The sequence below is a fragment of the Oncorhynchus gorbuscha genome, linkage group LG18 (assembly GCF_021184085.1).
Source record: "Oncorhynchus gorbuscha isolate QuinsamMale2020 ecotype Even-year linkage group LG18, OgorEven_v1.0, whole genome shotgun sequence".
NCBI lineage: Eukaryota > Metazoa > Chordata > Actinopteri > Salmoniformes > Salmonidae > Oncorhynchus > Oncorhynchus gorbuscha.
In genome coordinates, this window is record NC_060190.1 from 16,145,180 (window position 1) to 16,172,976 (window position 27,797).

General features: G+C 44.8%; 2 protein-coding genes across 6 annotated transcripts; one reads left to right on the forward strand and one right to left on the reverse strand.

The window, feature by feature from the left end:
• LOC124002586 (zinc finger protein 418-like) lies at nt 1–18,777 on the forward strand. 4 transcript variants are annotated; one of them, XM_046310112.1, is made up of 3 exons: nt 1–94; nt 15,989–16,079; nt 16,732–18,777. In XM_046310112.1, exons 2-3 carry the CDS (start codon nt 16,013–16,015, stop codon nt 17,628–17,630), a joined length of 966 nt encoding a protein of 321 aa, XP_046166068.1. In that variant the 5' UTR covers nt 1–94; nt 15,989–16,012; the 3' UTR covers nt 17,631–18,777. The 4 variants fall into 4 exon arrangements, with proteins under 4 accessions (XP_046166068.1, XP_046166067.1, XP_046166065.1 ...); XM_046310111.1 differs by lacking the exon at nt 1–94 and adding an exon at nt 13,294–13,698; XM_046310109.1 differs by lacking the exons at nt 1–94; nt 15,989–16,079 and adding an exon at nt 13,302–13,698 and having other exon boundaries at nt 16,732–18,773.
• On the reverse strand, nt 18,072–27,797 carry LOC124002585 (cell surface glycoprotein 1-like). Of its 2 annotated transcripts, XR_006833075.1 has the most exons (4): nt 27,656–27,797; nt 24,959–27,483; nt 19,319–22,216; nt 18,072–19,226 (listed from the first exon to the last, which is right to left on the reverse strand). XR_006833075.1 is itself a non-coding variant. In XM_046310108.1 (3 exons), exons 2-3 carry the CDS (start codon nt 27,390–27,392, stop codon nt 21,270–21,272), a joined length of 3,381 nt encoding a protein of 1,126 aa, XP_046166064.1. In that variant the 5' UTR covers nt 27,393–27,483; nt 27,656–27,797; the 3' UTR covers nt 18,072–21,269. The 2 variants fall into 2 exon arrangements, 1 of the variants encoding a protein (XP_046166064.1); XM_046310108.1 differs by having other exon boundaries at nt 18,072–22,216.

The following is a 27,797-nucleotide window of genomic DNA, read 5'->3' on the forward strand; positions in this document are numbered from 1 at the left end:
GATGCCATTCCATTTGCTCTGTTCCAGCCATTATTATGAGCCATTCTCCCCTCAGCAGCCTCCACTGAACGTCACCTACCATCCCCGGATTGAGGTATATTTTCAAGCTAACTCCCTGGTTCGTCACTGCGGTGCAAACATTATGGGCAAACTGCGTTTCAACTTGAGAGAGAAGGTACTGAGCGTCAAGTCGAGTTTTGGCTAGATATGTATACTGCCCTACAGAGAGCAGTAACTACGCAAACAGTGAAACTGAGAAAAATGTCTTTCACGTTTTTTGTTGTTACTGTCTAGCCAAATATGTTGTAGGTAGATAAGTGATAATGCACTGACGTACAATGCCTAAAATACAATGTCAAACTCCTTGGCTTTTTCATCATTCTGTTACGTTAGTCTTTTTCTAAAATGGATTGAAAAAAATTATAATCATCAGCAATCTACGCACAATACCCCATAATGACAAAGCGAAAACAGTTTTTATTTTAGCAAAAGAGAAATACCTTATTTACATGATTATTCAGACCCTTTGCTATGAGTTTCGAAATTGAGCTCATGTGCCTCCTGTTTCCATTGACCATCCTGGAGATGTTTCTACAACTTGATTCATGTCCACCTGTGGTCATTTCAAATGATTGGACATGATTTGGAAAGGCACACACCTGTCTATATAAGGTCCCACATTTGACAGCGCATGTCAGAGTAGAAATCAAGCCATGAGGTTGAGGGAAACGTCCCTAGAGCTCCGAGACAGGATTGTATCGAGGCACAGATCTGGGGAAGGGCAACCATCTCTGCAGCACTCCACCAATCATGCCTTTATGGTAGAGTGGCCAGATGGAAGCCACTCTACAGTAAAAGACACAACAGCCCGCTTGGAGTTTGCCAAAAGGTGCCTAAAGACTCTCAGATCATGAGAAACAAGATTCTCTGGTCTGATGAAACTAAGATTGAACTCCTTGGCCTCGAATGCCAAGCATCATGTCTGGAGGAAACCTGGCATCATCCCTACGGTGAAGCATGGTGGTGGCAGCATCATGCTGTGGGGATATTTTTCAGCGGCAGGGACTGGGAGACTTGTCAGGATCAACAAAAACAAAAATGAACGGAGCAAAGTACAGAGAGATCCTTGATGAAAACCTCATGCAGAGCCGGCAGGTCCTCAGACTGGGGCGAATGTTCACCTTCCAACAGGACAACGCAGGAGTGGCTTCGGGACAAGTCTCTGAATGTCCTTGAGTGGCCCAGCCAGAGCCCGGACTTGAACCCGATCGAACATCTCTGGAGAGACCTGAAAATAGCTGGTCAGCAACACTCCCCATCCAACCTGACAGAGCTTGAGACGATCTGCAGAGAAGAATGGGAGAAAATCCTCAAATACAGCTGTGCCAAGCTTATAGCATAATTCCCTAGAAGACTCGATTCTGTAATCGCTGCCAAAGGTGCATCAGCGAAGTACTGAGTAAATGGTCTGAATACTTACATGAATGTGATATTTTTTTAATTATCAGAAATGTCTAAAAACCTGGTTTTGCTTTGTCATTATGGGTTAATGCATGTTGATTGATGAGGGGGGAAAAATAATCCAATCAATTTTAGAATAAGGCTGTAAGGCTGATCTGACCTACAGTGAGCTCCAAAAGTATTGGGACAGTGACACAATCTTTATTGTTTTGGATCTGTACTCCAGCACTTTGGATTTGAAATGATACTATGCCTAGGGGACGTGCAGACTGTCAGCTTTAATTTGAGTGTATTTTTATCCATATCAGGTGAACCGTTTTGAAATTACAGCACTTGTTGTACACAGTTCCCCCCATTTTAGGGGACCAAAAGTATTGGGACAAATTCACTTACTTGTGTATTAAAGTAGTCAAAGTTTAGTATTTGGCCCCATATTCCTAGCATGCAGTGATTACATCAAGCTTGAGACTCTACAAACAATTTGGATGCATTTGCTGTTTGTTTTGGTTGTGTTTCTGAACATTTTATGCCCAATAGAAATGAATAGTAAATAATGTGTCATTTTAGAGTCACCTTTATATTGTAAATAACAATATAATACATTTCTAAACACTTCTACATTCATTTGGATGCTACCATGATTATGGATAGTCCTGAATGAATCCTGAATAATGATGAGTGAGTTAGATGAACAAATATCATACCCCCAAGACATACTCACAGCTCACCATTACAATAACAGGGGAGGTAATAATTTAGTTGGGGGGTATGATATTTGTGCTTCTGTAACTTCTGTAACATTATTCACAGATTCATTCAGGATGATCCTTAATCATGGTAGCATCCACGTGAACGGAGAAGTGTTCAGAACAACAAGTTCTCAGTCTCACTTTAGAATGAGATGTGAGATCCATGTTTCTCAAATGTCAAATTTTGAAGTGGTTCCAAACGTCAAATGTCATAGTGTTTAAGGTTAAGCGTAGACATTTATTCCAATTCTTTAAGGTTAGGCATTAACTCAGAATGTATATCTGATACTGTGGGGTGGTACCATAGTATATTTGATACTGTGGGGTGGTACTACAGTATATCTGATACTGTGCGGTGGTACTACAGTATATCTGATACTGTGGGGTGGTACTACAGTATATCTGTTTCTGTGGGGTGGTACTACAGTATATCTGATACTATGGGGTGGTATCATAGTATATCTGATACTGTGGGGTGGTTCCATAGTATATATGATACTGTGGGGTGGTCCCATAACATATCTGTTACTGTGGGGTGGTTCCATAGTATATATGATACTGTGGGGTGGTTCCATAGTATATCTGTTACTGTGGGGTGGTCCCATAGTATATCTGTTAGTGTGGGGTGGTTCCATAGTACATCTGATACTGTGGGGTGGTACCATAGTATATCTGATACTGTGGGGTGGTACCATAGTATATCTGATACTGTGGGGTGGTACCATAGTATATATGTTACTGTGGGGTGGTTCCATAGTATATCTGATACTGTGGGGTGGTACCATAGTATATATGATACTGTGGGGTGGTACCATAGTATATCTGATACTGTGGGGTGGTACCATAGTATATATGTTAGTGTGGGGTGGTACCATAGTATATCTGTTACTGTGGGGTGGTACCATAGTATATATGTTAGTGTGGGGTGGTACCATAGTATATCTGTTACTGTGGGGTGGTACCATAGTATATCTGATACTGTGGGGTGGTACCATAGTATATATGTTAGTGTGGGGTGGTACCATAGTATATCTGTTACTGTGGGGTGGTACCATAGTATATATGATACTGTGGGGTGGTACCATAGTATATATGTTAGTGTGGGGTGGTACCATAGTATATATGATACTGTGGGGTGGTACCATAGTATATATGTTAGTGTGGGGTGGTACCATAGTATATCTGTTACTGTGGGGTGGTACCATAGTATATATGATACTGTGGGGTGGTACCATAGTATATATGTTAGTGTGGGGTGGTACCATAGTATATCTGTTACTGTGGGGTGGTTCCATAGTATATATGATACTGTGGGGTGGTTCCATAGTATATCTGTTACTATGGGGTGGTTCCATAGTATATCTGATACTGTGGGGTGGTTCCATAGTATATATGATACTGTGGGGTGGTCCCATAACATATCTGTTACTATGGGGTGGTTCCATAGTATATCTGATACTGTGGGGTGGTTCCATAGTATATATGATACTGTGGGGTGGTCCCATAACATATCTGTTACTATGGGGTGGTTCCATAGTATATCTGATACTGTGGGGTGGTTCCATAGTATATATGATACTGTGGGGTGGTCCCATAACATATCTGTTACTGTGGGGTGGTTCCATAGTATATATGATACTGTGGGGTGGTTCCATAGTATATATGATACTGTGGGGTGGTCCCATAACATATCTGTTACTGTGGGGTGGTTCCATAGTATATATGATACTGTGGGGTGGTTCCATAGTATATCTGTTACTGTGGGGTGGTTCCATAGTATATCTGTTACTGTGGGGTGGTACCATAGTACATCTGATACTGTGGGGTGGTACCATAGTATATCTGATACTGTGGGGTGGTCCCATAGTATATCTGTTACTGTGGGGTGGTACCATAGTATATCTGATACTGTGGGGTGGTACCATAGTATATCTGATACTGTGGGGTGGTACCATAGTATATCTGATACTGTGGGGTGGTACCATAGTATATCTGTTACTGTGGGGTGGTACCACAGTATATCTGTTACTGTGGGGTGGTATCATAGTATATCTGATACTGTGGGGTGGTACCATAGTATATCTGATACTGTGGGGTGGTACCATAGTATATCTGATACTGTGGGGTGGTACCATAGTATATCTGATACTGTGGGGTGGTACCATAGTATATCTGTTACTGTGGGGTGGTTCCATAGTATATATGATACTGTGGGGTGGTACCATAGTATATATGTTACTGTGGGGTGGTACCATAGTATATATGTTACTGTGGGGTGGTTCCATAGTATATATGATACTGTGGGGTGGTACCATAGTATATATGTTACTGTGGGGTGGTACCATAGTATATATGTTACTGTGGGGTGGTTCCATAGTATATCTGATACTGTGGGGTGGTTCCATAGTATATATGATACTGTGGGGTGGTACCATAGTATATCTGATACTGTGGGGTGGTACCATAGTATATATGTTACTGTGGGGTGGTACCATAGTATATATGATACTGTGGGGTGGTACCATAGTATATCTGTTACTGTGGGGTGGTACCATAGTATATATGTTACTATGGGGTGGTACCATAGTATATATGTTACTATGGGGTGGTACCATAGTATATATGTTACTGTGGGGTGGTACCATAGTATATATGTTACTGTGGGGTGGTACCATAGTATATATGATACTGTGGGGTGGTACCATAGTATATATGTTACTGTGGGGTGGTACCATAGTATATATGTTACTGTGGGGTGGTACCATAGTATATCTGATACTGTGGGGTGGTACCATAGTATATCTGATACTGTGGGGTGGTACCATAGTATATCTGATACTGTGGGGTGGTACCATAGTATATATATTACTGTGGGGTGGTACCATAGTATATCTGATACTGTGGGGTGGTACCATAGTATATCTGATACTGTGGGGTGGTACCATAGTATATCTGATACTGTGGGGTGGTACCATAGTATATCTGATACTGTGGGGTGGTACCATAGTATATATGTTAATGTGGGGTGGTACCATAGTATATCTGTTAGTGTGGGGTGGTACCATAGTATATCTGTTACTGTGGGGTGGTACCATAGTATATATGTTAGTGTGGGGTGGTACCATAGTATATCTGTTACTGTGGGGTGGTACCATAGTATATCTGTTAATGTGGGGTGGTACCATAGTATATATGTTAGTGTGGGGTGGTACCATAGTATATCTGTTACTGTGGGGTGGTACCATAGTATATATGTTAGTGTGGGGTGGTACCATAGTATATCTGTTACTGTGGGGTGGTACCATAGTATATCTGATACTGTGGGGTGGTACCATAGTATATATGTTAGTGTGGGGTGGTACCATAGTATATCTGTTACTGTGGGGTGGTACCATAGTATATATGTTAGTGTGGGGTGGTACCATAGTATATCTGTTACTGTGGGGTGGTACCATAGTATATATGTTACTGTGGGGTGGTACCATAGTATATATGTTAGTGTGGGGTGGTTCCATAGTATATCTGTTACTGTGGGGTGGTACCATAGTATATATGTTACTGTGGGGTGGTACCATAGTATATCTGATACTGTGGGGTGGTACCATAGTATATATGTTAGTGTGGGGTGGTTCCATAGTATATCTGATACTGTGGGGTGGTACCATAGTATATCTGATACTGTGTGGTACCATAGTATATATGTTGGGGTGGTACCATAGTATATATGTTAGTGTGGGGTGGTACCATAGTATATCTGATACTGTGGGGTGGTACCATAGTATATCTGATACTGTGGGGTGGTACCATAGTATATATATTACTGTGGGGTGGTACCATAGTATATCTGATACTGTGGGGTGGTACCATAGTATATCTGATACTGTGGGGTGGTTCCATAGTATATATGATACTGTGGGGTGGTACCATAGTATATCTGATACTGTGGGGTGGTACCATAGTATATATGTTACTGTGGGGTGGTACCATAGTATATCTGATACTGTGGGGTGGTACCATAGTATATCTGATACTGTGGGGTGGTACCATAGTATATCTGATACTGTGGGGTGGTACCATAGTATATATATTACTGTGGGGTGGTACCATAGTATATCTGATACTGTGGGGTGGTACCATAGTATATCTGATACTGTGGGGTGGTACCATAGTATATCTGATACTGTGGGGTGGTACCATAGTATATCTGATACTGTGGGGTGGTACCATAGTATATCTGTTAATGTGGGGTGGTACCATAGTATATATGTTAGTGTGGGGTGGTACCATAGTATATCTGTTACTGTGGGGTGGTACCATAGTATATATGTTAGTGTGGGGTGGTACCATAGTATATCTGTTACTGTGGGGTGGTACCATAGTATATCTGATACTGTGGGGTGGTACCATAGTATATATGTTAGTGTGGGGTGGTACCATAGTATATCTGTTACTGTGGGGTGGTACCATAGTATATATGTTAGTGTGGGGTGGTACCATAGTATATCTGTTACTGTGGGGTGGTACCATAGTATATCTGATACTGTGGGGTGGTACCATAGTATATATGTTAGTGTGGGGTGGTACCATAGTATATCTGTTACTGTGGGGTGGTACCATAGTATATATGTTAGTGTGGGGTGGTACCATAGTATATCTGATACTGTGGGGTGGTACCATAGTATATATGTTAGTGTGGGGTGGTACCATAGTATATCTGTTACTGTGGGGTGGTACCATAGTATATCTGATACTGTGGGGTGGTACCATAGTATATATGTTAGTGTGGGGTGGTACCATAGTATATCTGATACTGTGGGGTGGTACCATAGTATATCTGATACTGTGGGGTGGTACCATAGTATATATATTACTGTGGGGTGGTACCATAGTATATCTGATACTGTGGGGTGGTACCATAGTATATCTGATACTGTGGGGTGGTTCCATAGTATATATATTACTGTGGGGTGGTACCATAGTATATATGTTAGTGTGGGGTGGTACCATAGTATATCTGATACTGTGGGGTGGTTCCATAGTATATATATTACTGTGGGGTGGTACCATAGTATATCTGATACTGTGGGGTGGTACCATAGTATATATGTTACTGTGGGGTGGTTCCATAGTATATATATTACTGTGGGGTGGTACCATAGTATATATGTTAGTGTGGGGTGGTACCATAGTATATCTGTTACTGTGGGGTGGTACCATAGTATAAATCAAATCAAATCAAATCAAATTGTATTTGTCACATACACATGGTTAGCAGATGTTAATGCGAGTGTAGCGAAATGCTTGTGCTTCTAGTTCCGACAATGCAGTGATAACCAACAAGTAATCTAACTAACAATTCCAAAACTACTGTCTTATACACAGTGTAAGGGGATAAGGAACATGTACATAAGGATATATGAATGAGTGATGGTACAGAGCAGCATACAGTAGATGGTATCGAGTACAGTATATACATATGAGATGAGTGTGTAGACAAAGTAAACAAAGTGGCATAGTTAAAGTGGCTAGTGATACATGTGTTACATAAGGATGCAGTCGATGTTGTAGAGTACAGTATATACATATGTATATGAGATGAATAATGTAGGGTAAGTAACATTATATAAGGTAGCATTGTTTAAAGTGGCTAGTGATATATTTACATCATTTCCCATCAATTCCCATTATTAAAATGGCTGGAGTTGGGTCAGTGTCAATGACAGTGTGTTGGCAGCAGCCACTCAATGTTAGTGGTGGCTATTTAACAGTCTGATGGCCTTGAGATAGAAGCTGTTTTTCAGTCTCTCGGTCCCAGCTTTGATGCACCTGTACTGACCTCGCCTTCTGGATGATAGCGGGGTGAACAGGCAGTGGTTCGGGTGGTTGATGTCCTTGATGATCTTTATGGCCTTCCTGTAACAACGGGTGGTGTAGGTGTCCTGGAGGGCAGGTAGTTTGCCCCCGGTGATGCGTTGTGCAGTCCTCACTACCCTCTGGAGAGCCTTACGGTTGAGGGCGGAGCAGTTGCCGTACCAGGCGGTGATACAGCCCGCCAGGATGCTCTCGATTGTGCATCTGTAGAAGTTTGTGAGTGCTTTTGGTGACAAGCCGAATTTCTTCAGCCTCCTGAGGTTGAATAGGCGCTGCTGCGCCTTCTTCACGACGCTGTCAGTGTGAGTGGACCAATTCAGTTTGTCTGTGATGTGTATGCCGAGGAACTTAAAACTAGCTACCCTCTCCACTACTGTTCCATCGATGTGGATAGGGGGTGTTCCCTCTGCTGTTTCCTGAAGTCCACAATCATCTCCTTAGTTTTGTTGACGTTGAGTGTGAGGTTATTTTCCTGACACCACACTCCAAGGGCCCTCACCTCCTCCCTGTAGGCCGTCTCGTCGTTGTTGGTAATCAAGCCTACCACTGTTGTGTCGTCCGCAAACTTGATGATTGAGTTGGAGGCGTGCGTGGCCACGCAGTCGTGGGTGAACAGGGAGTACAGGAGAGGGCTCAGAACGCACCCTTGTGGGGCCCCCGTGTTGAGGATCAGCGGGGAGGAGATGTTGTTGCCTACCCTCACCACCTGGGGGCGGCCCGTCAGGAAGTCCAGTACCCAGTTGCACAGGGCGGGGTCGAGACCCAGGGTCTCGAGCTTGATGACGAGCTTGGAGGGTACTATGGTGTTGAATGCCGAGCTGTAGTCGATGAACAGCATTCTCACATAGGTATTCCTCTTGTCCAGGTGGGTTAGGGCAGTGTGCAGTGTGGTTGAGATTGCATCGTCTGTGGACCTATTTGGGCGGTAAGCAAATTGGAGTGGGTCTAGGGTGTACCTGTGGGGTGGTACCATAGTATATCTGTTACTGTGGGGTGGTACCATAGTATATCTGTTACTGTGGGGTGGTACCATAGTATATCTGTTACTGTGGGGTGGTACCATAGTATATCTGTTACTGTGGGGTGGTCCATAGTATATCTGATACTGTGGGGTGGTACCATAGTATATCTGTTACTGTGGGGTGGTTCCATAGTATATCTGATACTGTGGGGTGGTACCATAGTATATCTGTTACTGTGGGGTGGTACCATAGTATATCTGTTACTGTGGGGTGGTTCCATAGTATATCTGTTAGTGTGGGGTGGTATCATAGTATATCATAGTATATCTGATACTGTGGGGTGGTACCATAGTATATCTGTTACTGTGGGGTGGTACCATAGTATATCTGTTACTGTGGGGTGGTACCATAGTACATCTGATCTGTGGGGTGGTACCATAGTATATCTGTTACTGTGGGGTGGTACCATAGTATATCTGTTACTGTGGGGTGGTACCATAGTATATCTGTTAGTGTGGGGTGGTACCATAGTATATCTGTTACTGTGGGGTGGTACCATAGTATATCTGTTACTGTGTGGGGGTGGGGTGGTACCATAGTATATAGTATATCTGTTACTGTGGGGTGGTACCATAGTATATCTGTTACTGTGGGGTGGTACCATAGTACATCTGATACTGTGGGGTGGTACCATAGTATCTGATCTGTAGTATATATGATACTGTGGGGTGGTACCATAGTTATAGTATATATGTTACTGTGGGGTGGTACCATAGTATATATGTTACTGTGGGGTGGTTCCATAGTATATATGTTACTGGGGTGGTTCCATAGTATATCTGTTACTGTGGGGTGGTACCATAGTATATATGATATACTGTGGGGTGGTATCATAGTTTATCTGATACTGTGGGGTGGTTCCATAGTATATATGTTACTGTGGGGTGGTTCCATAGTATATCTGTTACTGTGGGGTGGTACCATAGTATATCTGTTACTGTGGGGTGGTACCATAGTATATCTGTTAGTGTGGGGTGGTACCATAGTATATCTGTTAGTGTGGGGTGGTACCATAGTATATCTGTTAGTGTGGGGTGGTACCATAGTATATCTGTTACTGTGGGGTGGTACCATAGTATATCTGTTACTGTGGGGTGGTACCATAGTATCTGTTATCTAGTATATCTGTTACTGTGGGGTGGTACCATAGTATATCTGTTACTGTGGGGTGGTACCATAGTATATCTGTTAGTGTGGGGTGGTACCATAGTATATCTGTTACTGTGGGGTGGTACCATAGTATATCTGTTACTGTGGGGTGGTACCATAGTATATCTGTTAGTGTGGCGTGGTACCATAGTATATCTGTTACTGTGGGGTGGTACCATAGTATATCTGTTACTGTGGGGTGGTACCATAGTATATCTGGTGGGGTGGTACCATAGTATATCTGTTAGTGTGGGGTGGTACCATAGTATATCTGTTACTGTGGGGTGGTACCATAGTATATCTGTTACTGTGGGGTGGTACCATAGTATATCTGTTACTGTGTTACCTAGTATATCTGTTAGTGTGGGGTGGTACCATAGTATATCTGTTACTGTGGGGTGGTACCATAGTATATCTGTTACTGTGGGGTGGTACCATAGTACATCTGATACTGTGGGGTGGTACCATAGTATATATGTTACTGTGGGGTGGTACCATAGTATATATGTTACTGTGGGGTGGTACCATAGTACATCTGATACTGTGGGGTGGTACCATAGTATATCTGTTACTGTGGGGTGGTACCATAGTATATCTGTTACTGTGGGGTGGTACCATAGTATATCTGTTACTGTGGGGTGGTACCATAGTATATCTGTTAGTGTGGGGTGGTACCATAGTATATCTGTTAGTGTGGGGTGGTACCATAGTATATCTGTTAGTGTGGGGTGGTACCATAGTATATCTGTTACTGTGGGGTGGTACCATAGTATATCTGTTACTGTGGGGTGGTACCATAGTACATCTGATACTGTGGGGTGGTATCATAGTTTATCTGATACTGTGGGGTGGTTCCATAGTATATATATTACTGTGGGGTGGTACCATAGTATATATGTTACTGTGGGGTGGTTCCATAGTATATATGTTACTGTGGGGTGGTTCCATTGTATATCTGTTACTGTGGGGTGGTACCATAGTATATATGATACTGTGGGGTGGTACCATAGTATATATGATACTGTGGGGTGGTATCATAGTTTATCTGATACTGTGGGGTGGTTCCATAGTATATATGTTACTGTGGGGTGGTTCCATAGTATATCTGTTACTGTGGGGTGGTACCATAGTATATCTGTTACTGTGGGGTGGTACCATAGTATATCTGTTAGTGTGGGGTGGTACCATAGTATATCTGTTAGTGTGGGGTGGTACCATAGTATATCTGTTAGTGTGGGGTGGTACCATAGTATATCTGTTACTGTGGGGTGGTACCATAGTATATCTGTTACTGTGGGGTGGTACCATAGTATATCTGTTAGTGTGGGGTGGTACCATAGTATATCTGTTACTGTGGGGTGGTACCATAGTATATCTGTTACTGTGGGGTGGTACCATAGTATATCTGTTAGTGTGGGGTGGTACCTAGTATATCTGTTACTGTGGGGTGGTACCATAGTATATCTGTTACTGTGGGGTGGTACCATAGTATATCTGTTAGTGTGGCGTGGTACCATAGTATATCTGTTACTGTGGGGTGGTACCATAGTATATCTGTTACTGTGGGGTGGTACCATAGTATATCTGATACTTTGGGGTGGTACCATAGTATATCTGTTAGTGTGGGGTGGTACCATAGTATATCTGTTACTGTGGGGTGGTACCATAGTATATCTGTTACTGTGGGGTGGTACCATAGTATATCTGTTACTGTGGGGTGGTACCATAGTATATCTGTTAGTGTGGGGTGGTACCATAGTATATCTGTTACTGTGGGGTGGTACCATAGTATATCTGATACTGTGGGGTGGTATCATAGTTTATCTGATACTGTGGGGTGGTACCATAGTACATCTGATACTGTGGGGTGGTATCATAGTTTATCTGATACTGTGGGGTGGTTCCATAGTATATATGATACTGTGGGGTGGTATCATAGTTTATCTGATACTGTGGGGTGGTTCCATAGTATATATATTACTGTGGGGTGGTACCATAGTATATATGTTACTGTGGGGTGGTTCCATAGTATATATGTTACTGTGGGGTGGTTCCATTGTATATCTGTTACTGTGGGGTGGTACCATAGTATATATGATACTGTGGGGTGGTACCATAGTATATATGATACTGTGGGGTGGTATCATAGTTTATCTGATACTGTGGGGTGGTTCCATAGTATATATGTTACTGTGGGGTGGTTCCATAGTATATCTGTTACTGTGGGGTGGTACCATAGTATATATGTTACTGTGGGGTGGTACCATAGTATATATGTTACTGTGGGGTGGTTCCATAGTATATATGTTACTGTGGGGTGGTTCCATTGTATATCTGTTACTGTGGGGTGGTACCATAGTATATATGATACTGTGGGGTGGTACCATAGTATATATGATACTGTGGGGTGGTATCATAGTTTATCTGATACTGTGGGGTGGTTCCATAGTATATATGTTACTGTGGGGTGGTTCCATAGTATATCTGTTACTGTGGGGTGGTACCATAGTATATATGTTACTGTGGGGTGGTACCATAGCATATATGTTACTGTGGGGTGGTACCATAGTATATATGATACTGTGGGGTGGTACCATAGTATATATGGGTTAAGGTTTGGGATAGACTTCAAATGAAAATCTGAAAAACAACTTTACTGGATTTGAAAAAGAAACCTTTGGCACCAGAAGCAGAAAACCTTACCGAAGAGTCTGCCACTGGTGCCGAAAGTTGCATGTTGGAATCCAGCAAAATTATTTCTGAGATTTTTGTTTTAAGCCCATTCCAATCGTTAACCATTTAGAGTTAATGCCTAACCTTAAGAGCTCAGAGTTAATGGAACAATTGGCACCAGAGGCAGTTGCTTACACCCATCCGCCATCCCCGTTCACAACACCCTAGCAGAACTGTAACAAACTTGAAGATAACAGCTCACTGTTGCCCCTCGTGGTCGGGTTCCACGTCATCTCCCGACGTCCTCAGACATGGGTTGACGCCGATATTGACTTGTGTCACAGGTGACCTGGCTGGTTTAGAAACATTTTATTCTCTAGTAATCATCCATCCACATGGGGGTGCTGTGATGCGTTTACGGTCTCACTAATGACTGACACAAACAGAAGACGACAATACGGACGTAAAACTGGGAGAGCGTTTGTTTTGTTTGTGGCTAGTGGCTACCATTTTTCCTCGTGGACGAAGCCATACCACAGGCAAAAGGGGTTAGTTATTAGTATATTTGGCCATACTAGTTTAATACCCACCTTTCAGTCGTCTGAAAATGTCTACATTACAGATGTTGCGCGTGTTCTTAAATGAGCGTTTAACAGCGGCTGCTGTGGAGATTTTTGGGGCAGTTGAGAAAACGGTAGCCGAGTACCAGGAGGAGAATGATAATCTGCGGAGACTGCTGCGGATAACCCCGGACATAAACCAATGTAGAAAAGGTCTACAAATATCTACCTACAATAATGTTTTATTAACAGCTAAATTGTTAATATAGGCTAACAGTGATCATTATATATATATATATATATATATATATATATATATATATATATATATATATATATATATAAACTTACCGTGCATGTTGAAGTTTCACAAACATTTTCTTGAAATAGAATATCACTCAGGCATGTCTAAAAGCTGTGTGTATATCTATCTATATATAGTACCAGTCAAAAGTTTGAACACACCTACTCATTCAATTGTTTTAATGTATGTTTACTATTTTCTACATTGTAGAATAATAGTGAAGATGTCAAAACTATGAAATGGCACATATGGAATCATGTAGTAACCAAAAATATATTTGAGATTCTTCAAAGTAGCCACCCTTTGCTTTGATGTCCTTAGAAGGCCTTAAGGGGTGTTGGGTCATTGTCCTGTTGAAAAACAAATGATAATTCCACTAAGCGCAAACCAGATGGGATGGTGTATCTCTTCAGAATGTTGTGGTAGCCATGGTGGTTAAGTGTGCCTTGAATTCTAAATAAATCAGTGTCACATTTACATTTAAGTCATTTAGCAGACGGTCTTATCCAGAGCGACTTACAAATTGGTGCATTCACCTTATGACATCAAAGCACCATCCCACCTCCTCCTCCATGCTTCATGGTGGGAACCACACATGCAGAGATCATCCGTCCACCTATTATGTGACTCACGAAGACACGGCTGTTGGAACCAAAAGTAAAAAATTTGGACTCATTAGACCAAAGTAGAGGTCGACCGATTAATTAGGGCTGATTTCAAGTTTTCATAACAATCGGAAATCTGTATTTTTGGGCACCGATTTTGTATTTTTACATCTTTATTTAACTAGGCAAGTCAGTTAAGAACACATTATTTTAAATGACGGCCTAGGAACGGTGGGTTAACTGCCTCGTTCAGGGGCAGAAAGACAGATTTTCACTGTGTCTGCTCGGGGGATCCAATCTTGCAACCTTATAGTTAACTAGTCCAACGCAATAACGACCTGCCTCTCTCTCGTTGCACTCCACAAGGACTGCCTGTTACGCAAATGCAGTAAGCCAATGTAAGTTGCTAGCTAGCATTAAATGTATCTTATAAAAAAACAATCAATCATAATCACTAGTTAACTACACATGGTTGATGATATTACTTGATATTATCTAGTGTGTCCTGTGTTGCATATCTGACTGAGCATACAAGTATCTGATTGAGGGTGGTAGGCGCGTAAACATTCATTCAAACAGCACATTCGTGCGTTATTGCCAGCAGCTCTTCGTTGTGCGTCAAGCATTGCGCTGTTTATGACTTCAAACCTATCAACTCACGAGATGAGGCTGGTGAGACTGAAGCGCACACTAATAGCATTTCAAACGTCACTCGCTCTGAGCCTTGGGGTGGTTGTTTCCCTTGCGCTGCATGGGTAACGCTTCGATGTCGTAGCTGTTGTCGTTGTGTTGCTGGTTCGAGCCCAGGGAAGAGCGAGGAGAGGGACAGAAGCTATACTGTTACACTGGCAATACTAAAGTGCCTATAAGAACATCCAATAGTCAAAGGTTAATGAAATACAAATGGTATAGAGGGAAATAGTCCTATAATAAACTTCAACCTAAAACTTCTTACCTGGGAATATTGAAGACTCATGTTAAAAGGAACCACCAGCTTTCATATGTTCTCATGTTCTGAGCAAGGAACTGAAACGTTAGCTTTCTTACATAGCACATATTGCACTTTTACGTTCTTCTCCAACACTTTGTTTTTGCATTATTTAAACCAAATTGAACATGTTTCATTATCTACTTGAGGCTAAATTGATTTGATTTATGTATTAAGTTAAAATAAGTGTTAATTCAGTATTGTTGTAATTGTCATTATTACAAATACATTTTTATTTATTTTTTAAATCAGCCGATTAATCGGTATCGGCTTTTTTGGTCATCCAATAGTCGGCATTTGCTTTGAAAAATCATAATCAGTCGAACTCTAGACCAAAGGACAGATTTCCACCGGTCTAATGTCCATTGCTTGTGTTTCTTGGCTCAAGCAAGTCTTTTCTTCTTATTGGTGGCCTTTAGTGGTGGTTTCTTTGAAGCAATTCGATCATGAAGGCCTGATTCACACAGTCTCCTCTGAACAGTTGACATTGAAATATTTCTGTTACTTGAACTCTGAAGCATTTATTTGGGCTGCAATTTCTGAGGATGATAACTAATTTATTTATCCTCTGCAGCAGAGCTAACTCTGGGTCTTCCTTTCCTGTAGCGTATCTCATGAGCCAGTTTCATCATGACACTTGAAGAAACTTTAAATGTTCTTGAAATGTTCCATATTGACCTGACCTTCATGTCTTACAGTAAGTATGGACTGTCGTTTCTCTTTGCTTATTCGAGCTGTTCTTGCCATAACATGGACATCTTCTGTATACCACCCCTTCCTTGTCACAACTGATTGTCTCAAACACATTAAGGAAAGAAATTCCACAAATGAACTTTTAACAAGGCACACCTGTTAATTGAAATGCATTCCAGGTGACTACCTCATGAAGTTGGTTTCAGAGAATGCCAAGTGTGCAAAGCTGTCAAGGTAAAGGGTGGCTATTTTGAAGAATCTCAAATAAAATGAGTAGTCCTTCTGTAGCTCAGTTGGTAGAGCATGGTGCTTGTAACGCCAGGGTAGTGGGTTCGATCCCCGGGACCACCCATACGTAGAATGTATGCACACATGACTGTAAGTCGCTTTGGATAAAAGCATCTGCTAAATGGCATATATTATTATTATATATAAAATTTGGATTTGTTTAATACCTTTTTGGTTATATGATTCCATGTGTTATTTCATAGTTGTCTTCACTATTATTCTACAATGTAGAAAATAGTAAAAATAAAAGCCAATGAATGAGTAGGTGTCCCTAAACATTTGACTGGTACTGTATATATTTTATAGAGATGAAGGGTTTTTATTTATATGGTATAGATGACCTCTGCTCCTCCTCGCCTTCCCTCCAGAGTCCCTTCAGTTATCTGTTGCTGTCACTGAAGACGAGGTTCCCCCTAAGCAGCAGCACTCTGAGCAGGAGTGGAGAACCAGTCTACAGCAGGAGGACCGAGAACCCACACAGATTAAAGAGGAACAGGAGGAACTCTGGACCTGTCAGGAGGAAGATTTCAGTGTGTTCAAATTACCTCCTTGTGTGAAAAGTAAATGTGATCAGGAAAACCCACAGTCCTTTTCTCTTCCCCAAACCCAGACAGTGGAGAACAGAGACAGTAACTCTAAACCAGTGGACCTCCCACATTTTGTCACCGTTACCCATCTAGAGGGTCTCGACATTCCCTGTGACCCTCCAGATAATCAAAACTATAGCCACAGCTCATCTGTAAGCGGTGACCTAGTAGGACTTAGGCTGCTGTCACCATTCCATCACAGCCCACCACTGGATCCCAACCTATCAATGGGGGAACACTGTCCCAAACCCAGCACCACGTCTAGAAAAACTCACCGCTGCTGTGACTGTGGTGAAACGTTTGCTCTGACAGCTGACCTGCAGGAGCATGTGACTCTCACCAAGAGACCCAGCGAATGCCACCTCTGCAAAAAACGCTACAACTCCACCTGTAAATTGAAGGCCCATGTCAGATTCTGTCATGTGGAGAGACCCTGCATCTGCCCCTTTTGTGGAAAGACCTTCAAACTCAAAGGACATCTTTCCAGGCATATGAGGATTCACACAGGAGAGAAACCATTTGGCTGTGGTGACTGTGGGAAGAGCTTCATTCAGAAGGGGGACTTAATGAGACACATACTTACTCACACAGGAGAGAAACCATTTAGCTGTAAAGACTGTGGGAAAAGCTTCAATCGGAAGGGGAACCTAACTGAACACATACGGACTTGCACATACTGAGTTACACAGGAAAGAAAGTTCCCAAAGACAAAGTAATTAGGACAAAGACAACAACACTCTTTGGAAAAGCAAAGCAACTCTGGCTCATTCATTCTGTGGGTTTCAGATAAATCAATGTCATGAATTTACTTTTGCAAAACATATGTAAAGGTTTGATTTGATCCAACAATAGTGAGTAATTAAATTCATGGTCTGCTTTTCAAAGTCTCTTGATGTATTCATGTCATTATAGACAGGAATTCCTTGTTTGTTTTGGAATGTCTCGAACAGTCCAAGAAATTGTCCTTGCATTCGTCAGATCATTTTTCAAACCTATAAAACTGATCTATGGTCAAATGTGGTTCCCCTCATGGTTATGAGTAGGATTTGAGGAGCCAGTGGAGGGTAAACCAATCCTGGGAGGGCAACACTTACCATGGGAGGGCAGCAGGCAATGAGTTGGAATAATAAAAACTATTTATTGCTTAAGAGAATCATTTTTATTTTCTCGAAATAAAATGCATTGAAACATTGACAAACACATTAGTCCTTCACAAAGTCACAGAACCTCAAGGAATTATTACGCATTAAAACAAGCTGCCGTAATTTGAACTCCAATGTCAAAACGCCCAACCCCATTTCAACAAAAATATTGACATTACAAGTGCGTGTCCATTTTAAAATAAATGACAGAACTTTACAAAGAGGGGTAAGATTCCACATCTTTCAGTACTAGTGATTCCCAGATATGCTCTATTGGGTGCGAGTTCTGTAACTGCATGATATTGTCATTTTCTACAGTGTAATTTCTACACCAGCTCGATGTGAATGTTTGATCAGTTACGTAAAATACTAAATGTACCAAGCGTGTTCATGGAAGCGCTGGCACTGAACACAGTCTATTCACTTCATATCCCCTGATAACTATTGAAAAGATATAAGAAATGCAGGCAAAACAGACAAAACGTCTACAAGTATAGTGCCCACAGAAGTTCAACTGTCACATCTTGGGGGAATTTAAATAAACCATTACATCTACAACCATTAACCTTCATTCTCTAAAACAATATCTGCTTTAAATCTATAAATAATGTCACCTATTTTTCATTTACCATACCTTATATTCTCTACAGTACAAAATAAAAATCCAGTGGGTTCCCTTCATTGCAATAAATGGTCTGAGTCTCCCCTTTCAGTAATATACACTTAACGGTATACAAAACACTACAGCGAGGAGACATTTAAAATACACAAGAGAAAGTCCAGCTTTGACCGATGCATTCTGCACGTCCCTTTGGGATTGTGGAGTAGAAGTGGCAGAGCCCTCAAATTGGAATGTACCAAACTGCCTTAGAAAATGGCAGCCACTTGGCTACACATAGAAACAGCTTTAAAAAGACACTGTGGAGAACCCATCTACCATTTATTTAAAAAAGGGCCCTTGCTTGCTGTGCCTATGGTGGAAAAGAGTTTGATTTCCAGATACATATAGTATCTACTATCCCTGGCCTCACAGCAGAGTGTGGTTGTATCAACTGTCGAGTCCATCCCCTATGGTACATGAAGGAGTGTGTCTCAGCGTTCACAGATCATCTCAAACCCTGTTGGGACAACCACCTGTTTCTGTCCATCCATGGTCATTGTCCCCACACACAGTGGACTGTCCTTAGGGCTCGAAGTTCAACCACAAATCCTGTTGGAACAACCACCTGTTTCTGTCCATCCATGGTCATTGTCCCCACACACAGTGGACTGTCCTTAGGGCTCGAAGTTCAACCACAAATCCTGTTGGGACAACCACCTGTTTCTGTCCATCCATGGTCATTGTCCCCACACACAGTGGACTGTCCTTAGGGCTCGAAGTTCAACCACAAATCCTGTTGGATTTGTTTCTGCTGAATAGATGACACTCCTGTTGGAAAAGTCAACTTCAGTGAGGCGCAATGTAAGTTCACATTTGAACACAAGTACCCTAGTAGTAAAGACGGTGTTTGACTCCCATACCTTCAGTTTGAAACCTGATCTGACATGGAGCAATGAACAACTATTTTCAAAGGCTCTATAATCCAGATTATAGGCTTAATGGACACTCACACTATATTCACAATCCACTGAGGTAATTCAATTTTTTTTCTTCATATGCAGTACCTTTCCATCCAGACACACATAACATACATGTCCACATCCGCAACGTTAACTCTGTACCACCATCAGTCAAACTTAGTTCATGACTAACCCCCCAAAAAACCCATGACTGGTCCCAAATCTGTTTGTGTCGTCTTGGCAAGTCCTATGGTCTTCGTCACACCAAACGACCATAGGAGTTGGGCAGACGGTCGGCACAAACAGATCTGAGACCAGGCTAGGACCCAGCAGCCTCACAGAAGAACCGGTTATATCCCCAGAGTAATCTACTCAAGAGTGTTCTCTTACACTCTGACCCTCTTCAATCACCTATTCATTCCTCCATTACCTCATATCAATGTCATGACCAATCCCACCCCCATTATGACATCATCCGTAACCACAGAAACGAGACCAAACATGAGGAAAACCGCCCAGGATACAGGGCCAAGTCTTCAGAACAAAGACATGAGACTGCTTCTGAAAACAAACAAAAATAAACCAATATTTCCAGTGACCATCAGAGTCAGCAGTAGCATGCAACAGAAACAGTCCATTTTATTAGCACCCAGTGTATTTCACTAAGCTGGATCCCAAATAGATCCTGCTTAGTGAAATACCACCCTGAAAAATGGTGGCATTCATCATTCGATAAATAACCTTATTCTAACACATACGGCCAACCAGTGTTTTACCTGAGCTGGTGGAAGGCCTCTGGTTTGATGTCAGAGAAACAGTTACTTGGCCCATATAAGTAGAACCCCTAGACAGGAAAAAGGCCCTCAGCAATTTGAATGAGGATCCCATGACCGTCCTAGGGATTCTATTTCTATGATTTGTTGCTCTAGAGTAAATCAAAACGGTTTTGAAGCACAAAGCAAAGCAGGCATTGAGTGAGTGACAGGTTCAGGGTAATCATTATAGGATGCTGGTCTAGTCAAGTGCAGTTTGTCATCAGTAATTCAGACCAATAGTCAGTTAAACATCTATACTAATCAACATCTTCAGTGGAAACTAAACCACCTAGGACCCCAACCTGAACATATTGCATGTGTGTGATGAATCCAGTCGTTTTGGCTTCAGTAAAATGGACCATGGCTAACAAGCGGTCACTATTCTACCCAAATAGCTGGTCCAGAAGCTTCAGTCAACCAGCCTAATCAAGGTAGTAGCCTTCTGGGACTGTTGGTGTGTAACCTAACATGATTGTTTTGGCATGAGAGGTGTAAAATTCCAGTGTGAGTCAGTCTGTGATTGATATGACTGGGGTGTCAGTGGCCTTTGCCACCCATTCAAAAAGGTATCATGTTTGAGGATACAGTGGTATAAGTTCAGTGTAACAAACATTAGTGTTGTATTTGCAGTGGTGTTGAATGGCAAGGTAAGAGGTAAGAGAGGTGGTGTTACAGTAGTGGTGTGTACAGCAGTGATGTGACTGACAGACCTTGAATAACATTGTGTGCGACCATTAGTGGTGAGTCTTCACTGTGTGTACACACACACACACACACACACACACACACACACACACGTCCCTCAGTGGTGTGTCTCCAGCTCCACCACTGTCCACTCGCCCTGGGGGGACTGGCCAGGGGCCTCCGGGGAGAAGCTGCTGACCGCCGTGACCGTGGCTGAGGGAGGGGTGAGGGGGGGTAGCAGGTTGGGCCACAGGCTGGCCTCCAGGGGGCTCAAGGTGCCTCCTCTGCCCCCGGGAAGCAAGAGCAGGGAGGAGCAGCCATCGCCTGTCAGCAGCAGGGTCTGGTTGATCAGCTGCTGGACAATGTCAACTTTCTTCCCCCAGTCCAGGTCCAGGGAAGGGGGGCATTCTTGGGAGACGGGGGGTGGGGAGGAGTCCCGGGACTCTTCCTGCTCGGGGGAGTCTGGAGAGGGACTGGAAGTGGAGTTGCTACCGGCTTCGTCCAATAACTCTCGGCGGTCACTGTTACTATCAACCTCTTTCTCCAGCGGAGCTTCTTCGCGTTGTTCGAGCTGGACATTAACCTCAATTTCCTTCCCCTCCTCTTCATCACTCTCCAGGGCTTCATAAATGGTATGGAGACCAGAGGAAGGTGAAACCAGCACTGTTGCCTGACCTTTTTGGAGTTTTTGTTGCGGTGACATCTGCTGTGTCTGCTCCTCCAGCTCCTGCTGCCACTGCATGATCTGCTGTCTCTGCTCCACCTCCTCCCTCCTCAGCGTCTCCTCCTCTGCCTCCTTTTTCTTCATTTCCTTCTCCTGCTCGCTCTTCTTCCTCGCCTCTTTGTCGTTTTCTTCTTTGGGTTTGCTCTGCTGTTCTCTGCGTTGCTGCAGCTCTAGTAGTTGTTGCTTGTGCCGTTCCAGCCGGCGGAGCTGGGGGCTGGCCTGCAGGCGAGGGCTCCGGGGGGGTAGGTCAGCACACGTCAGCCTGGGTGGGGTCAAGAGGTCACAGTGGTGGTTGGGGTGGTGGTCGCGGCGGTAGTGTGGCTGGGGGAGCGCGTTGATCCCTGCGAGGAAGAAGTGGAGATCACCCGGTGGGAAGCGTGTGTTAGAAAGAGAGAAAGACGGACAAGTGAGAGGCAGCAGTGCAGGTTAGAGCAGATAAGAGACTGTGGGTATTGTAGTCTACCAAGGAGACGTTAGTGGGAGGAGTTTAAGACAGTGATGTAATGTCCTGGTATTCGACACCCAGTAAACATTTAGCTTCGAGAGATTGTAATTTGTGGGTTTGTGGCTTGAAAAGGGATGCATAATTCATCACAGGCAACTTACAACTATTATATTGTACAGGTAGCTGCCAAAATAAAGGAAATGACAATGTCTTAATAGGGTGTTGGGGCACCACGAGCCAGAACAGCTTCAATGAAACTTGGCATAGATTCTACAAGCGTCTGCAACTCCATTGGAGGAATGCAACACCATTCTTCAACGATAAATAACATTTTGGGTGTTTCGTTGATGGCGGTGGAAAATCTCAGGCGTCGCTCCAGAATCTCCCGTTTGTGTTCAACTGGGTTGAGATCTGGTGACAGACATGGCATACGGTTGACATTTTCATGCTCATCAAACCATTCAGTGACCACTCGTGTCCTGTGGGGGCTAGTGCCCTCCTATGGGGGGCATAGCCGTGGTAGCCAAAATAATTGGCCAACCCAGCTAAGTATGATGGGATGTTGATTGTTTAATTAACTCAGGAACCACACTTGTGTGTAAGCACCTGCTTTAATATACTTTGCAACCCTCATTTACTCAAGTGTTTCCATTATTTTGGCAGTTACCTGTAGATTTTCATACATTTCTGGCATAGTGGCTGTTTGAATGCCAAATTGACAATTGTAGCTGGGCCTAATGGTTTAGGATAGCCAAAGTGTCTCAATATATGACTACTGAACCCAGGAACTACCTCCTCATTCACATGATATCATCGGCAAGATGTGCAACATTGACAGCCTGAAAAGCAAAGCGTTTAAAAAGAGGTGGGGACAGGGGTGAAGTGAAGCGATGGGTGCCCAGGAGAAATGGTGGCAGCAGGGAGATGGTGGGAGGGGCGGGGCATTGGCTGGGGGGGGAGGAGTTAAAGCAGAGAGCAAATCTAGCAATCCATTTCATTAACCTTTTCAAAATGAGACTTCCCAAACAAAATATGCTTATAGTATTTTTTTTGGGGGGGGGGGTGCAAAAGTTGTGCAATAAAAGCGGCTTCCTGTATATGCAGTAACTACCAACGATATTCTTGTGAAATTAAAACAAATAAAAGCTTGTGAGTAACCAACCATTTCCTTCAGTCCCTGTGGGAGCTGGTGAGTAAGTGAAACATGCAAGACAAGACCTTTCAACCATGCATCAGTACAGACAGCAGCGCCACGTGAACCTGGACTGAGTCTGAAATGCCACCATATTGCATATATATATATATATATCACTACTTTTGACCAGGGCCCGTGCATTATTTAGAGAATAGGGTGCCATTTCGGACCAAGCCCTCAAACCAAAGCCAATGAGTGTCAGTCAGTGACATGCAAACAAGGCGTCCCAAGGGTAAAGTAGTTAAACAGTGCGGTTGAAAATGGTGTACGGTGAACATGCACTTGTAGATATAACAGAGATATCTCAAACAATGCAGAGGCCAGGCAGAACGGTAACGAAAAGGCAAAACACACATTACTCGAAAGAAACACTGGTGGGTGTCCTCTACTGTTTGGATGATGGGGAACCTTCTGGATGTTGTTTCTCAGTTTGTCTGGTGGAGGAGGAGGAATCCAGCGGACCAGGGAGGGGCACCGGGGGGGGGGGGGTTCACAGTACAGGAGGGGGGAGGAGCAGCTGAGGGGTGGGAGTTTAACATCCTCCATAATGTCTCTGTTGAGCCCTATTCTGGATGGTGGGAGTAGTGTATGTGAGGATGTAGGTATGAATGCTTCCTTGCTGGGAGACCATATGTCTTTGGAATCCATATGACCCACAGGTATATAATGTCTCGACACAACCTCGACTCCCATGTTATAGGACTGAATAATCGCTGATAAGTACAAAGTGTGCCATCCAACTCCCCAATCCCCACTTGAATAAAACTGTCCGGGAGAGAGTAGTCATGTTAAATATCTAATCTTTATTTAAAGCTTGGTAATGGTAAATACTCAAAAAGGACAAATGTAAGAACGGTGGGGGGGGGGGCAGTCTAACCTTAAAGTGCAGGAGGGAAGGGGGAGTGCTCGGGGGACGAGGACAGATGTCTGTTTCTTAATGATGGGAAACAGCAAGACAATACAAGTCAACATTCACCAGCATTTTCTTGTTCAGTAAAAAGGGTTGGATAAATACATAGTTTAACATTTCATTCCACATTTTCTTTTGTTATGTTTCTTCTTGTTTTTTTTTTCTTAAGAGCTGCTTCACAACAGCCCAGTCAATCCAAATCAAACCATGCCAGTTCATGTTAATTAAAAAGTGAAGAAAAAACACATTCTAATAGTTGTAGCTATTGCACATACAGGAGTTAAGCCATATACTCATAAGGTAATATCATACGAGGGAAGTGGCACTGCTGTATTTAAATTCTTTATTTCTTCCCTTCCCTATTTTTAACATTTGGATCACATCCACCCCAGTTGGAGAGGTTTGGGACAAACAATGATGATGACTAACACAGCAAAGAGGGTTCTGGGGAGGGGTGAAAGGTGTGTGTGTGGGGGGCGTAAAGCTGCGTTACTGGGTATGTAGGGAAGTGTGGGGGGGGGACTATACGTTACCTGTGAGAGAGTTCTCTGTGTTTTCACAGATAGTGGAGTAGTAGGGCGGTTGGGTGACACGGGGGCCCTCCCCGAGCTGCTGGGGGGCCGCAAACAGCGTGGGGTCCAGGGGTTTCAGATCCCCCGTGTCCCCCAGCTCTGCCTCAAGTGTCCCACACAACATATACTGCTGCTCCTCTGGGTTGGAGACGAGGAGGGAGTCTGCCGAGGCAGCCTGTTGCTGGGACGGTGGCAGGGTCAGCTCCTGGATGAGCGACGGGTCCTTGGCCTCCTCAGGCAGCTCCTCCAGAGAGAAGATGCCGGGGCTCTTGGCGCAGCTCTCAGCCGTGGAGTTGGACGCAGTCATGTCGTAGGCGTAGGATGCCGCCGAGTTGGCAGACTGGGGGGTGTCTCCACCCTCTTCTGCACCGCCGCTGGTCTCCTCCCCTTCCTCCAGGGCAGACAGGCAGCGCTGGGCGCCGGGCTTGCTGTCGCTGAGGATGTCCTGGCCCAGCTGGGCCTCGCCCTCCGTGTCGCTGGCCTCATCCTCTGTGGTGGAGGACGAGGGGTTGGACGTAGGTGCTGTGGGGTCCCCTGGGACTTCGTCGGCTGGCAGGGTCTCTGCCTCCTCCCCCTCGCCGTCCTCTCTCTCCAGGTGGATTCCCAGGTCCTGGTTCTCCAATTCAGGCTGAAGGGAGAGCACGGCGGCAGGCAGGGTGTGGAGTTTCCCCCCCTCAGAGCGGGACTCCACCCCGGAGCTGCTGTTGTTGTCACAGACCTCCTCTGCGGTGCTGGTTTCGCTGCTGCTGTGGACAGCCAGCTCCGTAGGGCTTAGGGTGCTGGAGTGTGACATGCCGCGTCCAGAGGCAGCTATGAGGGACAGGGACTGCAACGGGGCTAGGGTCTCTCTTTCAAGTGGAGATGCAGGGGCAGGCTGGTGTGAGGGCTCATGCAGGGCTGGAACAAATGGTGTGGCAGCCAGCTGCAGCCAGGGCTGAGTAGAGTACAGGGTGGGTGTCTTCTTATCAGCCTGCCAGGGGTCTGAAGAGGGGTTGGAAGGGGTCTGCAGGGGGGCGGCTGAGGCAGCCTGGGGGTGCGGCTGGGCCCAGGGGTCACAAAAGGAGCTGGGGTTGGGTTGGTCCCACTGGGCGGCCAGGGCAGAGGGCAGGAGTGGGGCAGGCGGGGCTCGGTTCAGGTTGTCCAGTCTCTCATCCTCTGCAAAGTCATCCTCATCTGCATTCCCGTAGCTCTCCAGCCCGCTCTCAGTCACCCCCTCACTAGCCATCTCCACATCATCATCCTCATCCTCGTCATGCCTCACTCTTCTTGGGTCATCCGCCCGTTCCGAACCCACCTCCATGTCGCACACCCGGTCTCCGTCTTCATCGTAGTCATCAAAATCATTGGTCGGGATGTCGGACACCTTCTCAAAGTCAGGCGAGCCGGCCGAGGCAGACATGCCCTCCATGTCGATGGCACCCTTCAGACTGGCATCTCCTAGGTCATCCATGCTCTCCGTGCCCTCCAGGACGCCCGGAGCGCTCAGCTCCGACACCCCCTGCTGGCTACAGCTCACCTCCTCAGAGTCCAGCTCCGATAGCAGGGCACCGCCTGCACGCCACCCCGAGCCCGCAGGGCCGGCTGAACCAGGCCTGGACTCTTCTGTGGGCTGGGTGCCACTCATTTCTGACACTGACACCTGCTGGCTGCCCTCCCTCTCCTCATCCTCTTCTTCATCCATGTTGAGCTGGGCTTTCTCTGAGGCATCCGGAGGGCTGGGTGTAGCCCTAGCAACTGCTGTGGGGATGTCCTGGGGTAAGGTCTGGTCTGGTGCTGGCTGTGTCGGGGCTGCTGGGACGGTCTCTGGTCGTTCAGACATCTCATCCCTGGCAACAGTGACTAGTGAGCCCTGTGGTGGTGCAGGAGCCAGCCTGAGTGGGCTCTGTGGTGGAGATGGAGAAGTAGTATCCTGAGGAGTTGGGGCTGAAACCTCTTCTCTGGGCTCCAGGGCCACTGCTGATGAAAACGCAGACACTGGTGCTGGGACTTCTGAAGCGGCCACTTCTGGCTCTGCTGCGGTAACTGTTGCCACAGCAGCTGCTGCAACTGTTGCCACAGCAGCTGCTGCTGCGGTAGCAGCAGCCACTGCTGCAGCCACTCCTGCAGCTGCAGACTTGGGAGCTCCAGGTCTGGCAGTGAAGGGCAGGACAGACTGGGTTGGTTTGGAGGCTTGTTTGCCCAACTGGGGGGGCGGTGCTGCCCACGGGCTTGTTGCTGGGGGAGGCAGGGGGGGTCTTGCCCTGGGGCTGTCGGGTGGCAGGGGGCCGTGTGGTGGGAGGGGCTTTACGTGTGGGCAGGGGCTTGGGGTCCTGTGATATAGGGCGGGCTGGCTTGGAGTCTGTCGCCTTGGTGGGATGGGGCCTTTTGGAGGCAGGCTCGGGTCTGGAGGCTGCATTCGCTTTAGGGGGGGTCAGGTTTGGTCGTTTTGGTAGTGGCGGATGTTGCCGGCTTTCTGGCTGCGGCAGTGGTTGCTGGTCTGCTGACATCTGTAAATGAACAGGAATAATTTAAACACGCATATCTCTTCTCAACTAAAAATATAAAATGGTACCTTCGCAAGTTGATTTTGAGATACATACATGTGATGCTCAAGACCAATCCTAATAGAATCAAGTGGGTTACATTCATGGTACAAAACAACTTGTAAGGCATGTGCACCTTTCTTGGCAGGGCCTGTAGGTTTGGGTGCCTGCACTGTGGTAGTCCTGCCAGTAGAGGGAGCTGTGGTGCCGACTCTGGAAGCTGCAGGTCTGCTGTAGCTGGCAGTGGCTGGCTTGGATGTGGCTGGCTTGGATGTGCC